The sequence below is a fragment of the Taurulus bubalis genome (assembly GCF_910589615.1).
Source record: "Taurulus bubalis genome assembly, chromosome: 1".
In the NCBI taxonomy this organism is placed as follows: domain Eukaryota; kingdom Metazoa; phylum Chordata; class Actinopteri; order Perciformes; family Cottidae; genus Taurulus; species Taurulus bubalis.
The window spans coordinates 1,977,145-1,991,373 of NC_136589.1; the positions used below are offsets into that span (position 1 = coordinate 1,977,145).

General features: G+C 42.8%; 1 protein-coding gene across 1 annotated transcript in view; it reads right to left on the minus strand.

Moving 5' to 3' along the window:
• Positions 1–5,100: 5,100 nt before the first annotated feature.
• The window catches only part of LOC306737054 (mitogen-activated protein kinase kinase kinase kinase 4-like), a 75,933-nt gene continuing 66,804 nt past the window's right edge, over positions 5,101–14,229 (minus strand). Inside the window, exons 24-30 of the mRNA XM_079218759.1 lie at positions 13,762–13,905; positions 11,596–11,730; positions 9,116–9,216; positions 8,502–8,651; positions 8,234–8,393; positions 7,830–7,969; positions 5,101–7,189 (exon numbers count right to left, since the gene is read on the minus strand). Of these exons, the coding sequence (XP_079074885.1) occupies positions 7,106–7,189; positions 7,830–7,969; positions 8,234–8,393; positions 8,502–8,651; positions 9,116–9,216; positions 11,596–11,730; positions 13,762–13,905 (914 nt within the window). The 3' untranslated portion in view covers positions 5,101–7,105. The remainder of the gene's footprint in view (positions 7,190–7,829; positions 7,970–8,233; positions 8,394–8,501; positions 8,652–9,115; positions 9,217–11,595; positions 11,731–13,761; positions 13,906–14,229) is intronic.

The window sequence follows — 14,229 nt, forward strand, 5'->3', positions numbered from 1 at the left end:
AGAGCGGATAGAAAAGGGATATTTTGGATATAGGGAGTACATGAGAATACTTTCAGCATTGTCAAACAATTTGTTAAAGATGGTCAGGGAAGTATTTCTCAGCCCTTTGAAGCTAAAATGCTAATTAGCAGGAACCAACAGCTTTATGAGCTTTTACCTTTTTATTGGTATATGTTTGTCGGTTAGTTTAAGATCACATCCACTAAAACACAGAGAGCATCACGTTATTTTTGTTTTATTTACACCTCACACACTTAATATACACATAGATACTTTGCATTTTTGCACTTCTACTGTTTACGTTTTATTTAATTCCTAAATTAATATTGTTTTTTTTCTTTCACTCCAGCTATTTTTTTAAATTATAATTATTGTATATATCTTTCATCCATGTTGTTTTTATATCTTATTTTGTAAATTGCTGCTACTTCGACACCAAATTTCCCCTCGGGGATTAATAAAGTATATATTCATTCATTCATTAATGCGCGAATCAGATTCAAAGTGTTTTCTCTGCACATCGAGAGCTTCTCCATTCGCAGGCCGTTGCTAAACCGTCCGCAGCGTTCCTGAAGCAGAGTGTGACTCACGGCTCCGTCATCGCGCTGCAATCCAAACTACGACCACACATTCTGTGGATTACTCCACCCGGCCGACATCTTGATCTTTACGACACGCTGCAGACGCACGCGGCGCTCCAGCGGTGCAAGCCGTCACCAACACTTTGGTGCTGCATCACATCCCACGTCTGATGCGCTTTCTGTTTGGATCCAAAGTGATGGATTACAAGCAGCAGCACGGCTCGTAAACAACAACAAGCCTGTCTGTGTTGTCGTGGACACAGAGTCTCTACCACGACGGCATCGTGTGTCGATGCTTCAGGAAATACGTTAGAGGCACAAGTTCCTCATCCAGGGTGGAAAAAACCTCATCAAAAATCCACTTCCTGTCCCTGAGATCTAACGTCTTGATCCTGGAGACTTTCACACGTGGAGAAAACACATGTTTATTAGTGGCTCAGTGGTTAGCATGCCCGTCTTTCAATCAGAGGGTCAATGGTTCGAGCCCCGGCTCTGCTAGTTGATGTCTCCTTGAGACACTGAACCCCTAACTGTCCCCGTTGCCGTGACTACGGTGTAGAGAGCAAACATGCAAGTTGCTTTGGATGAAAGCGTCAGCTAAATGAAATGTATTCATAGAAAACTGAAAGGGTCACAATGTGTTACAGATGTGTAATAACAACTGGATAAGACAAGTTTATGGTCACGTGACAAATACTTCAGATACAAATGTTATTTACACATCTGAGGATTTTAAAACAAAGGACAATTAGTTTAAGATGATTTAGAAACAGGAAGGAGTTTATGAATATGAGATGTGAGGTTGCAGCTAGTGATGAGTCCTTTCGTGTCGAGGCTTCGATGCTCGTGTCCAGTAACCAGGTAGATTTTGGTGAAGCGTATCGAGGCTTGTGTCGATGACGTATGCGGTGACGTTGGAGCCTCTGAGCTGCCGGACCACGTGACTCAGAACATGGTTCGTGGGATTGCCGTGCGATTTGAAATATAAGAGGCAGAGAAACTCAATGGATTTCCTTCCTCTCTGTTCAGCTTCATGTGTGCCTGTGAAAGGGTATTTTATAAAGCAGGAGAAATAGTCTCAAAAAGCCCAGCACTGTGGAAAAGTTCTTATTTTTACTTAAAGAATTGTACTCATCAACATGGACTAGCGGAGCTGAGGCTCAAACCACCGATCCTCTGACTGAAAGTCGGATATTCTAACCCCCGACCCACAGTCACATCACAACCCTCTCCCAATTTGTTTAGAGTTTTGATTTTGACCCCGCCAATATATCATAAAGATAGACACAATATTAATAAGTTAATAATTGATGTATTGGCGTCACAAACATAATTTATTCCATTTAAAGCTTCACACACCAAAGCCATGGTGTCGTTATGATCACTCTGCTGTTTTACATCTATTGTCCACTTGGTGGCGCAGTAGAGCAAATGAAGCTCCATGAAGCTTCGGCACATGAGCGAACCGACTGGATGGAAAGCTTCAAAGCTTCAGGAAGCTTCATCTCTCCATCACTACTTACAGGTTATTATAATGCCTCCTCGTCATAGTGGAGGTTGGTTTATGGCTTTTTAACTCCGTGCTCATATCTCTGAGTTTCACTCGTCTTCTTGGTTTCTCTCAGGTCATTTAGTTTGATCGCCCCCTGGTGGTGAGGAGAATAAAGCAGCAAACACTTCCAGTTCTGCCCGGTGGCCACTCGTGGTATTGCAGCGAACCGCAAACGGGGTCAATTATGAGTCTTATGAGGTTTTTGTATTTTGTAAAAATGTCCTTGAGACGACATTTAAAGAAATCTGGGTCTATTGGCTGAGTGGGAACTCGTGGGCGGGACCAGAGGGGGAAACGCCTGAAAACCCCCTGAAGGAAACCTGGAGGCTGAAGACGAGCTCATGGGCTGAACCGACGCCCTGCAGGCGTTCGGTACAGATCTCATCATACATGCGTGGTTCAGAGCTGCAGGTGTGTGCTACGCTAGTAGTGACCTGAATATGGATGACATTAGTTTAAACATTAAATAATGAACACGTAATATAACATTTTTATATGCAAAATGAGCAAATGAGAGCAAACAGGATGTTCTGACCACAGGGTTCTGACCACAGGGTTCTGACCACAGGGTTCTGAAAGGTCCAGAGGTGAGCCGCTCACAACACAACATGGCCGCTGAGAAAGCAACAGGTGTTGCGTGTTTTGGGGAATTCCTCCCGCCGACTCACTGCTGACCCTGATGCTCCACATGGAGCCGGAGCGATGACGACAGTTTGTTTTCTTCAGCGAAGGAGAACCAACATTCCCAGTACATTAGTTCACTGGACAGCAGGTTGTGCTCCTCTCATTATACGAGTCATTTCTGTCATGAGCATTGAATGTGCTGTAACTCTGTTATGTTCATTCTGGTCACATGACATCCTGGTAGAGGATCCTCCTCTCTTTCCTTCTGCCTTTTCTCCCTTAAAGTGTTTTTGGGGAGTTGTTCCTGTTCTGGTGTGAGGGTCAAAGGTCAGAGGAGGTCGTATGTGTACAGACTGTAAAGCCCTCTGATGAGTAATTTGGGATTTTGGGCTGTACAAGATGAACTGAATTGAATAGCCCAGTGGCTCTCAATGTGGGGCCCGGGGACCCCCAGGGGTCCGTGGCACTATGTCAGGGGGTCCGTGAAATAATTTACCATAAATGTAATTATTATATTAACAGATTCCACTGGCTCAAACACAGTAAAAGGGTTGAGAACCCTCGACAGCAGCAACATTATCAGAGTGATCTCTTGCATCGTTGCTGTTGAAGCTTCATCCTTCAGCTTCATCCTGCACCTTCATCCTGCAGCTTCATCCTGCAGCTTCATCCTGCAGCTTCATCCTGCAGCTTCATCCTGCAGCTTCAGCTTCATCCTGCAGCTTCATCCTGCAGCTTCAGCTTCATCCTGCAGCTTCATCCTGCAGCTTCATCCTGCAGCTTCATCCTGCAGCTTCAGCTTCATCCTGCAGCTTCATCCTGCAGCTTCATCCTGCAGCTTCAGCTTCATCCTTCAGCTTTATCCTGCAGCTTCATCCTGCAGCCTCAGCTTTATCCTGCAGCTTCATCCTGCAGCTTCAGCTTCATCCTGCAGCTTCATCCTTCAGCTTCATCCTGCAGCTTCATCCTGCAGCTTCAGCTTCATCCTGCAGCTTCATCCTGCAGCTTCAGCTTCATCCTGCAGCTTCATCCTGCAGCTTCATCCTTCAGCTTCATCCTTCAGCTTTATCCTGCAGCTTCATCCTGCAGCCTCAGCTTTATCCTGCAGCTTTATCCTGCAGCTTCAGCTTCATCCTGCAGCTTCATCCTTCAGCTTCATCCTGCAGCTTCATCCTGCAGCTTCAGCTTCATCCTGCAGCTTCATCCTTCAGCTTCATCCTGCAGCCTCAGCTTTATCCTGCAGCTTCAGCTTCATCCTGCAGCTTCATCCTGCAGCTTCATCCTGCAGCTTCAGCTTCATCCTGCAGCCTCAGCTTCATCCTGCAGCTTCATCCTGCAGCTTCAGCTTCATCCTGCAGCTTCATCCTTCAGCTTCATCCTGCAGCTTCATCCTGCAGCTTCATCCTGCAGCTTCAGCTTCATCCTGCAGCTTCATCCTTCAGCTTCATCCTGCAGCCTCAGCTTTATCCTGCAGCTTCAGCTTCATCCTTCAGCTTCATCCTGCAGCTTCATCCCCCAGCTTCATCCTGCAGCTTCATCCTGCAGCTTCATCCCCCAGCTTCATCCTGCAGCTTCATCCCCCAGCTTCATCCTGCAGCTTCATCCTTCAGCTTCATTCTTCAGCTTCATCCTGCAGCTTCATCCCCCAGCTTCATCCTGCAGCTTCATCCTGCAGCTTCATCCTGCAGCTTCAGCTTCATCCTTCAGCTTCATCCTGCAGCTTCATCCCCCAGCTTCATCCTGCAGCTTCATCCTGCAGCTTCATCCCCCAGCTTCATCCTGCAGCTTCATCCCCCAGCTTCATCCCCCAGTCTCTCAGGAAGCCACAACATAAACGTGTCATCAGTCTGATGAACTCCAGGCTGCACAGACTCAACCAGAGGAGTATTGAATCGCTCAGGAAGTGAAAACGTGACGCAAACTATGGTTAGAAGTTATGCAACAGAACTTTAACCGAATGGTCTCAATAGAACTGGAACCTTAATAGAACTGGAGCCAGAAACGTGGAAGTGTGGTTCCCATCGGAGGGCAGGAGCAGATTGGACCTGATGGCTGCAGCAGCGTCACATCATCTGCATACAAACGCATCGACTCTGTGAATAAAAGTCATGACGGACACGACTTCCCTCTTCTGCAGCGCTCTGACACACAAACAGCACAGGACGCCTGCAGACGTGTGGCTGGAAACATGAGACAACGTGTGGCAACAACAACACGCGAGCGCTGACGCGCGTGTGTGTGTGTGTGTGTGTGTCGCAACACGCGTGCAGCGGGTCGGCGTGACAGTTTTTTGGGAACTTTAAAATGACACACGACTTGACACACGATTTTAAAATGACTTTTTTAAAGTTTATTCAAAGGAACCAAAAAAAAAAAACACAGGACTTCCTGTCGCACACAGAGAGGACATAAGTTAGAGTAGCAGAGGAAGAAAAACAAGAAAATAAAAAAGCACGACCTCACATCCTGCAGACGGCGGCGCATGAATACCTGAATGAACAACTGTGTTCCTTATTGTTGTGTAGGAAGGTTATTGAGTAAAAACAGACCAAATATTGAAATATCCAATTAAAACCAGGCTCTAAAACAAGGAATATGCATGAACGATAAGCGGCGTTAGTGTAGATAGAACATGGCCTCTGTCACTCATATTTAATGTCACGCGTACACAAGCGTACACACACCATCGTTAAGCTTTGCGACTAAAACGTAAGAACACACAACGCGCCACGTGCTTTTCTTCCCAACACTTTTAATCGCTGCTCTCTCGGCACCTTTTTTTTTCTTCTTCCAATTGTGAGCCAGCAAGCGACTGAGAATATTAATAATAATAATAATAATAATAACTGCTTTTCTTTCTTCTTTTTCTTCGTGAAGTGGATGCAGCTCCTCGTCAAGGCCTTGATGCACGAGGAGACACACACACACACACACACACACACACACACACTGATGTGTGTGTAGTCATTATCGTCAGGGGTCAACTTGTTGGTGACCTGAGGTGCACGAATCAAACGCTCCTCCTGCAAAGTCTTTCACACGACTGGAACACGGAAGCAGAACCAGGAGGGAACGTTCTGCGGCCCGAGAGTTCTTGTTCGTGTTCGATGAAGCCGACGTCCTCGGTTCTCCTCCGTGGGGAAAAAAATAAAATACCCAGAATGCCAGAAAATATCTACAGCTGTCGTCGAGGCTACGAAGTCAACAAATCAGAAAATCCAGGATGGATTACTCGCCTCAACACGGCTTCATTCTCACAGAAACAAACCTGCCGACATGCGCCTCCTCTCTGCCACCTCAAGCAATACGCCGATGACACAGAACTCTCCCCACACACACACACACACACACACACACACACACACACACACACACACACACACACACACACACACTGAACGTTCTCCTCTTCGTCGCTCCACTAGCATCTATTATATCTGACTATTCACAGCAGTTCAGCTCCCGTTGAGGCGGCCATGTTTGAGCGGCGGGGAACAAACATGGCCGCCGTCTGGAAGATCCAAAGAACTTTTATTGTACATCGACACCTTTCATCTTCACGTAGATTATTCTCTTCTTCTTCTTCTATTTGGACCACGTGCATGTGCGTCAATCTTAAAATTAAAAAAAAATTAAATAAAAAAAAAGGTCAAAGACATGTTTTACTCCACATAGTTACACTTTATCTTCAAGGAATAATAATAGTAATAATTCAAAAAATACTATTCTGAAATCGTCTGCCTCAGCGTCTCTCCCTCTCGCCCCGACCCTCGTTTTGTTTCTTTTTTTTAAAGCACCTGTCGAAACAACACAATACCTCAACACACACACACACACACAGACACACAGACACACACACACACACACACACACACCTGTCCAGTCCCTCCAGCAGAGCCTCAGCCACCCAAACACAAGTACATGTACACACTACTGCAGTATTAATACAACAGACTCCCAGCACACCGGCCCATGAGAGACTGCAGAAGGTAGTACTAGTACTAGTACTAGTAGTACTAGTAGTAGTAGTGGGAGCAGTACTACCTCAAGCTGAGAGACGGACACGATGAAGAAAAAGATGATCGGTCCCATCGTCACCTTTCTTATATTCACATTTAATTTATTTCTACTTTCATTCATATATTAATAAGTCATCCTCCAGGTGTTTCAGGTGTAGGGGCGGAGCTAAAGACGTGTTGGTGGTTTTGTTCTCGCTCTCTTTTGTTGTTGTTGTTGTTGTTGTTGTTGTTTTGTTGTCCCGGGGCTGACAATGACATCGACGGTAGGTTCTGAGATCCAGTGTTAGCGAAGGGTGGAGGAGGAAGAGGAGGAGGAGGAGGAAGGACCTCTACCAGCTGAGCAGGTTGCTGCGGCCCAGAGTCATGAAGTAGACCTGGCTGGAGCCTCCGGACCGAACGGAGGCGAAGAACACCTGCAGAGGAGGAGGACAGGTGAGGTTCACTGACAGGTTGATTGACAGGTGAGGTTCACTGCAACAGCACTTTCACATCTTTTCCTTCACAATTTACTAAATCAGTAAAACTATTAAGCGGATATGTAACGATATAAAAGAAAAACTTATTATATATTATTTTCCAACATATTTCACTAAATTAGTCAAACTAAAAGTTTTCTGTACGACATGAAAAGTAAAAGATCACTGAAATAGTTTTCTTTTAAAATAATCCGGATCTCAATGAAAATGATTGAACAATTACTATTAATGTGGACGATATAGAACCGATAATGAAATGCATTTTGGGTTGAGAATCATTTCCCAAGAATCGCAACTTGGAAAGTTTGATTTCTACGAAAATAATTGCATTTGCAATGTTAAGTAAAAAAAATGAATTCAAATATTTCCCCATTGGAATCAGCCTGGACATCGAGGTGAGACCAGGGGGCGTGTCTCTGCCATAAGGGGGCGTGTCTCTGCCATAAGGGGGCATGTCTCTGAGACCAGGGGGCGTGTCTCTGCCATAAGGGGGAGTGTCTCTGATACCAGGGGGCGTGTCTCTGTAATTTGGGGGCGTGTCTCTGCATACGGGGGCGTGTCCCTGCGCGCCGCTCACCTTGTCGTTCCTCTCACAGAGGAACTTGAGTCTCTGGGCTCTCTTGTGCATGAAGACCCCGTCCAGGTGGCCGGTCTCCACCGAGCGGATCTCGATGGCCTTCTCGCCCCAGCCCATGATCTGGTTGGACCGGATGTAGGCTGCAGACAGGAAGTGGAGTTAACCGATGGTCGGGTCCATCAGGAGTACACACAGGGTTCACACACATCCTGACCAAAGCATTTCAGGACTTTTACTAAACTTTGGGGTTTTTTATTATTTTTTTCAAGGACTTTTCCAGGCCTGGAAATAACCATTTTAAAATTCAAGGACTTTTCCAGGTTTTCCATGACGTAAGAACCCTGTGTACGCCTCAAAGCTCCATTTGAGAGGACGCGACACCCCACCTCTTCCCCCCCACTCACCCACGGAGGTGGGCATCTCGCCCCACTGCAGCACCACGTCCTTGGTGATGCGCCCGTACGTGTTGACGTAGACGCCCTCGTCCTCGTAGCACACCAGCAGCTCGATGCCGTCGGTGTTGGGCAGGATGATGATGGCGTGAGACTGGATGTGGGTCTGGATCTGCAGGGACACGGGGCGCCGGCATTAGCTCGTTTACCTTTGAGCGTCATCGAGCGACGAGAGATGAAGCTTTGAAGTTACAGTCACGTGCATGTCGTGTGTTCTCACGTGTGTCGGCAGGTAGATGTCGTACACGGCCCCGGAGTCCACGTCCACGGCGTGGAAGCCCTGACTGGAGCCGTAGATGACCTTTAACCTCTGTCCCTCCTCCACGGTCAGGTCCACCAGCAGGGGCTTGTGCACCAGGTCCCCGAAAGACTTGAGAGCACACGGGTCAGAGAAACAGAGGGTGTTGGGTTCTCTCTCCTCAGCCAGCAAGAAGTTGGAGCAGATGATCAGTAGGTATTGATCACCGTACCTGTCGCTAACGAGCTACGCTAGTGCACCCGCTCACCGTACCTGTCGCTAACGAGCTACGCTAGTGCACCCGCTCACCGTACCTGTCACTAACGAGCTAAGGTAGTGGACCCGCTCACCATACCTGTCACTAACGAGCTAAGGTAGTGGACCCGCTCACCATACCTGTCACTAACGAGCTAAGGTAGTGCACCCGCTCACCATACCTGTCGCTAACGAGCTTCGCTAGTGGACCCGCTCACCATACCTGTCGCTAACGAGCTTCGCTAGTGCACCCGCTCACCATACCTGTCACTAACGAGCTACGCTAGTGGACCCGCTCACCATACCTGTCACTAACGAGCTACGCTAGTGCACCCGCTCACCTTGAAGGCCATGAACTTGTGGTAGGGCTTGGGTGCCCAGGCGTAGACCTCCACCGAGTGCTTCAGGGCCAGAACCAAGAACTTGATCCTCTCATATTTCACTGGGGAACCAAAGAAAGAAAACATTAGAACTCGACCCCATGCATGATCGGGTCAATCTCTTCTTGTTTCTTGTTGATTCTTATCTTCGAGTTTTATTGTACTGTAAATATTAGAAGATGTATAATTTATATTATCCACTAGTAGAAATGTAGAATTAAAAATGTTTTAGTTTCGCTACATTTCTCCTCGTTGAGGACCTTTGATCTTCCAAAGGAAGACGTCACAGTTGAAGAGTTTTATCTCGTTTATAATCTTTAGATTTTGCGGTAGAATGATGACGATGATGATGAAGTCACAGAGGATTGTTCTTCATCTCTCTTCTGGCAGGGTTCATACACATTCTGACCAATGGGTTTCATGACCTTAAACCAAATGTCCATTACAAACATTTAGTGAAATCTGGGTGTAAACAGTAAAAAGTGAGTAAATGTAGTATTTAAACTAACAATGAGAATACAAAGCATACAGTAAACCTTAAATCAGTGATTGTCAACCACTGTGCCGCGGCACACCAGTGTGCCGTGACAGATCGTCAGGTGTGCCGTGAGAAAATTTCCAATTTCACTTAATTGGTCCAAAAAAATATTATTTAGCTGCCGCAAATAATTTCCATTGTTGAGCGTCTGAGCCTGCAATACAGTGGCTGGCCTAGTAGTTTCCTATAGAACAGGTCTGCACCTTGTTCTGCTATAAACAAACTACACGGCCGTATGTTATTGATCGTACACGACAGCTCGTCATTTCTGGGTCGCGTTACAACTCTTTCCTCCCCGATGCGATGCACACAGGAGACACAGTGGACAGAGAGAGCGGCGAAAAATATGTCGCGTGCTTTTCACAATGGGATTTGCTGCTTTAAGCTATCACTATTTTAAGCTATGAGCTCTCATGCTTGAAGCCCAACAGTTAAGGTATTTGTAGGTCAAGACAAACGTTCAACAGGCTGCAGCCTGGCGCTCCATCAATGACGTTTCTGACGTTTCTGAGGCTCTGGAAATATTCTTCCAAAAGCCCGAAAAACACACTCAAGTGACAAAGCCTGCTCACTGTGTGGTCATCATTAAAATAAATGAACACTGTGTTTCCTTTAAGTCAGTATTTATCAAACTGGGGCGTATTCCAGGTGGGGCGCAAGAGGAAATGCTGGTTTTACCGTACGCCGTTAATGGGTCACATGCGCATGTACGACTCGCCGATTCTTGTCTTTTCGCCAAAAGCCGATCTTTATGAGATCTCCGTGAGGTCGTCTCTTCTGCTGTTGCGTCGCTCAACATGGAGCATGAATTGAGAACGGCTGCATCAAATCTACCTCGTTTTAAAAAGAGTTGTAGAGGAAAGCAGCTCACTGCAGCCACTATTAATGATACAACGTTATGCTCACACATCTGCACTCATTCTGTTTTGCAAAAAAATAGCTTGTTGTTTTCCACAATAAGATATTTAGTTGTAACTAAATAATAGTTATTTTTTGCACAGATATAACTTTATTTTAATTTTTCTAACAAAGTGATAACACATTTGTTTTTGTCTGATGGAGCAATCTGGTTTAATTGAAAGTGATTTCAATGTTCTATTATTTATAAAAGCACAGAAGGAGTCACTAGTACTGTGAAGTATTACTTTGTAGTACTGTGAAGTATTACTTTGTAGTACTGTGAGGTGCCACGATGTAGTCTGTCCGTCAGTCGCTCCCTAAAGCTGTAAACCAGGGGAAACACTGAATACTGTGACATTCTGTAACTTTTTGGGTTGTTGGTGTGCCGCGGGATTTTTTTATTGTAGAAAATGTGCCGCGGCTCAAAAAAGGTTGAAAAACACTGCCTTAAATGACACAAATTAATGAGACAATAGTTTGATTAAAAGAATAAACATTTATATAGATGCCTGTATGTATGCCTGCTTATATTTTGAGTCTCTTTTAAAAGCATATTCATTATTTCAAACTCAGCGTAAATGAACGTCATGAACACATGAAGAAAACACATTTACATGACTTTTACTAAACTTTGGGATTTTATTTATTTCAAGGACTTTTCCAGGCCTGGAAATAACCATTTTAAAATTAATGGACTCTTCCAAGTTTTCCATGAGCGTAAGAACCCTGATGGGAAAGCCCTGAACTCAACGTTCCACAAAAGATGAAATCTGACCGATGGAAGGACTAAATGATGGAAGGAAACCTCGAGACAGGAAACGGACCTCAGCAGCTCCTGATGGAGGAGTTTCCAACAGGAAGTGCTGTTGACCGAAACCGAGGACATTCTGAGTGGTAGACGTCCTGACACCATATTACTTAACTAAGGTCTTTCCTACACACACACACACACACACACACACACACGTGTGTGTGAGCGTCCCGTCTCTTCAGGCAGACCTACCGACGTTGTAGTGCACGCAGCCCTCCAGGTCTCCCACGGTGGTCCAGCCCTGCTTCTTCTCCACCTCGGGGTCGTTGTGCAGAATCTTGTTCCTCAGCCAGGACAGGTAGTACACACGCAGTTTGTTCTTCTTGCCTAGCGGGGCCCAGGATGTACACACGTGTGTGTCATATGTTATATAAAGTAGTTATAAGAATGTTATGTAAAGTAGTTATCGTCATAGTATATATGTTATATAAAGTAGTTATAGTCATAGTTTATATGTTGTATGAAGTATTTATAGTCATAGTTTATATGTTGTATGAAGTATTTATAGTCATAGTATATAAGTTATATAAAGTAGTTATAGTCATAGTATATAAGTTATATAAAGTAGTCATAGTTTAAATGTTATATGAAGTAGTTATAGTCATAGTTTAAAAGTTATATAAAGTAGTAATAGTCATAGTATATAAGTTATATAAAGTAGTTAAAGTCATAGTTTATATGTTATATAAAGTAGTTATAGTCATAGTTTTAATGTTATATAAAATAGTTATAGTCATAATATATAAGTTATATAAAGTAGTTATAAGAATGTTATATCAAGTATTTATAGTCATAGTTTATAAGTTATATAAAGTAGTTATAGTCATAGTATATATGTTATATGAAGTAGTTATAGTCATAGTATATAAGTTATATGAAGTAGTTATAGTCATAGTATATAAGTTATATGAAGTAGTTATAGTCATAGTATATATGTTATATGAAGTAGTTATAGTCATAGTATATATGTTATATAAAGTAGTTATAAGAATGTTATATAAAGTAGTTATAGTCATAGTTTTAATGTTATATAAAATAGTTATAGTCATAATATATAAGTTATATAAAGTAGTTAAAGTCATAGTTTATATGTTATATAAAGTAGTTATAGTCATAGTTTTAATGTTATATAAAATAGTTATAGTCATAGTTTATATGTTATATGAAGTATTTATAGTCATAGTATATAAGTTATATAAAGTAGTTATAGTCATAGTTTAAAAGTTATATAAAGTAGTTATAGTCATAGTATATAAGTTATATAAAGTAGTTATAGTCATAGTTTATATGTTATATGAAGTAGTTATAGTCATAGTATATAAGTTATATAAAGTAGTTATAGTCATAGTATATATGTTATATAAAGTAGTTATAGTCATAGTATATAAGTTATATAAAGTAGTTATAGTCATAGTATATAAGTTATATAAAGTAGTTATAGTCATAGTATATATGTTATATAAAGCAGTTATAAGAATGTTATATCAAGTATTTACAGTCATAGTTTATAAGTTATATAAAGTAGTTACAGTCATAGTTTATAAGTTACATAAAGTAGTTATAGTCATAGTATATATGTTATATGAAGTAGTTATAGTCATAGTATATAAGTTATATAAAGTAGTTATAGTCATAGTAAATAAGTTATATAAAGTAGTTATAAGAATGTTGCATAAAGTATTTATAGTCATAGTTTATAAGTTATATAAAGTAGTTATAGTCATAGTATATATGTTATATAAAGTAGTTATAGTCATAGTAAATAAGTTATATAAAGTAGTTATAAGAATGTTATATAAAGTATTTATAGTCATAGTTTATAAGTTATATAAAGTAGTTATAGTCATAGTATATATGTTATATAAAGTAGTTATAGTCATAGTATATAAGTTATATAAAGTAGTTATAAGAATGTTATATAAAGTATATATAGTCATAGTTTCTACACGTCTTCACCGCAAAAAAGCTTCAACGTATGTCGGCGTCACGCACACACACACACACACACACACACACACACACACACACACACACACACACACACACACACACACACGCAACGCCGTCTCATCCAGATGAAATTTACTCAACATCCGCTGGTCTCAAAATATCTGTTGGGACACACACACACACACACGTCAATGCGTGTGTGTGTGTGTGTGTGTGTGTGTGTGTGTGGTACATTGAGAAACAGGAGAAGTAACAACATAGAGGCACTGTCTATCTGACACAATTTGTCTGACAATAACAGGACAAAGTGTGTTTTAGTGTGTATCTGCAGGTGTGCGTGTGTGGGCATGTGCACAACACACACACGCGTAATGGTGTGTGTGTGTGTGTGTCTCTGTGTGTGGGTACCTGATATAGTCACCAGGACGTTGAGTCCCTCCAGGACGTCCATCTGCTGGAAGCGCCGTCGGCTGATCAGAGGATAAACTTTCCCCTGACCGCTGCGATCCAACAGCATCAGACCGCTCTCTGTCCCCACCAGCAGGTTCACACCTGCACACACACACACACACACGCACACACACACACACACACACACACACACACACACACACACACACAGCATCAACAACATGAACAGCTTCCAGCTTCATCAGGACGTTGCTGCCACCAGGTGGTGAAGACCTGTATGATTTATAAGATTCATAAAGTGTTGGTACATTGAAGTTGCTCTTATATATAAGCATACAGAATTATATTTAAATAATAAAACATAAAGGACTGTGCTTCAAGTAAATGATGTAAATAATGATAAAGATAAAACACAATGAACAGAAAGAATATGAGACCAATACAAGAAATATGTGCAATAAATCA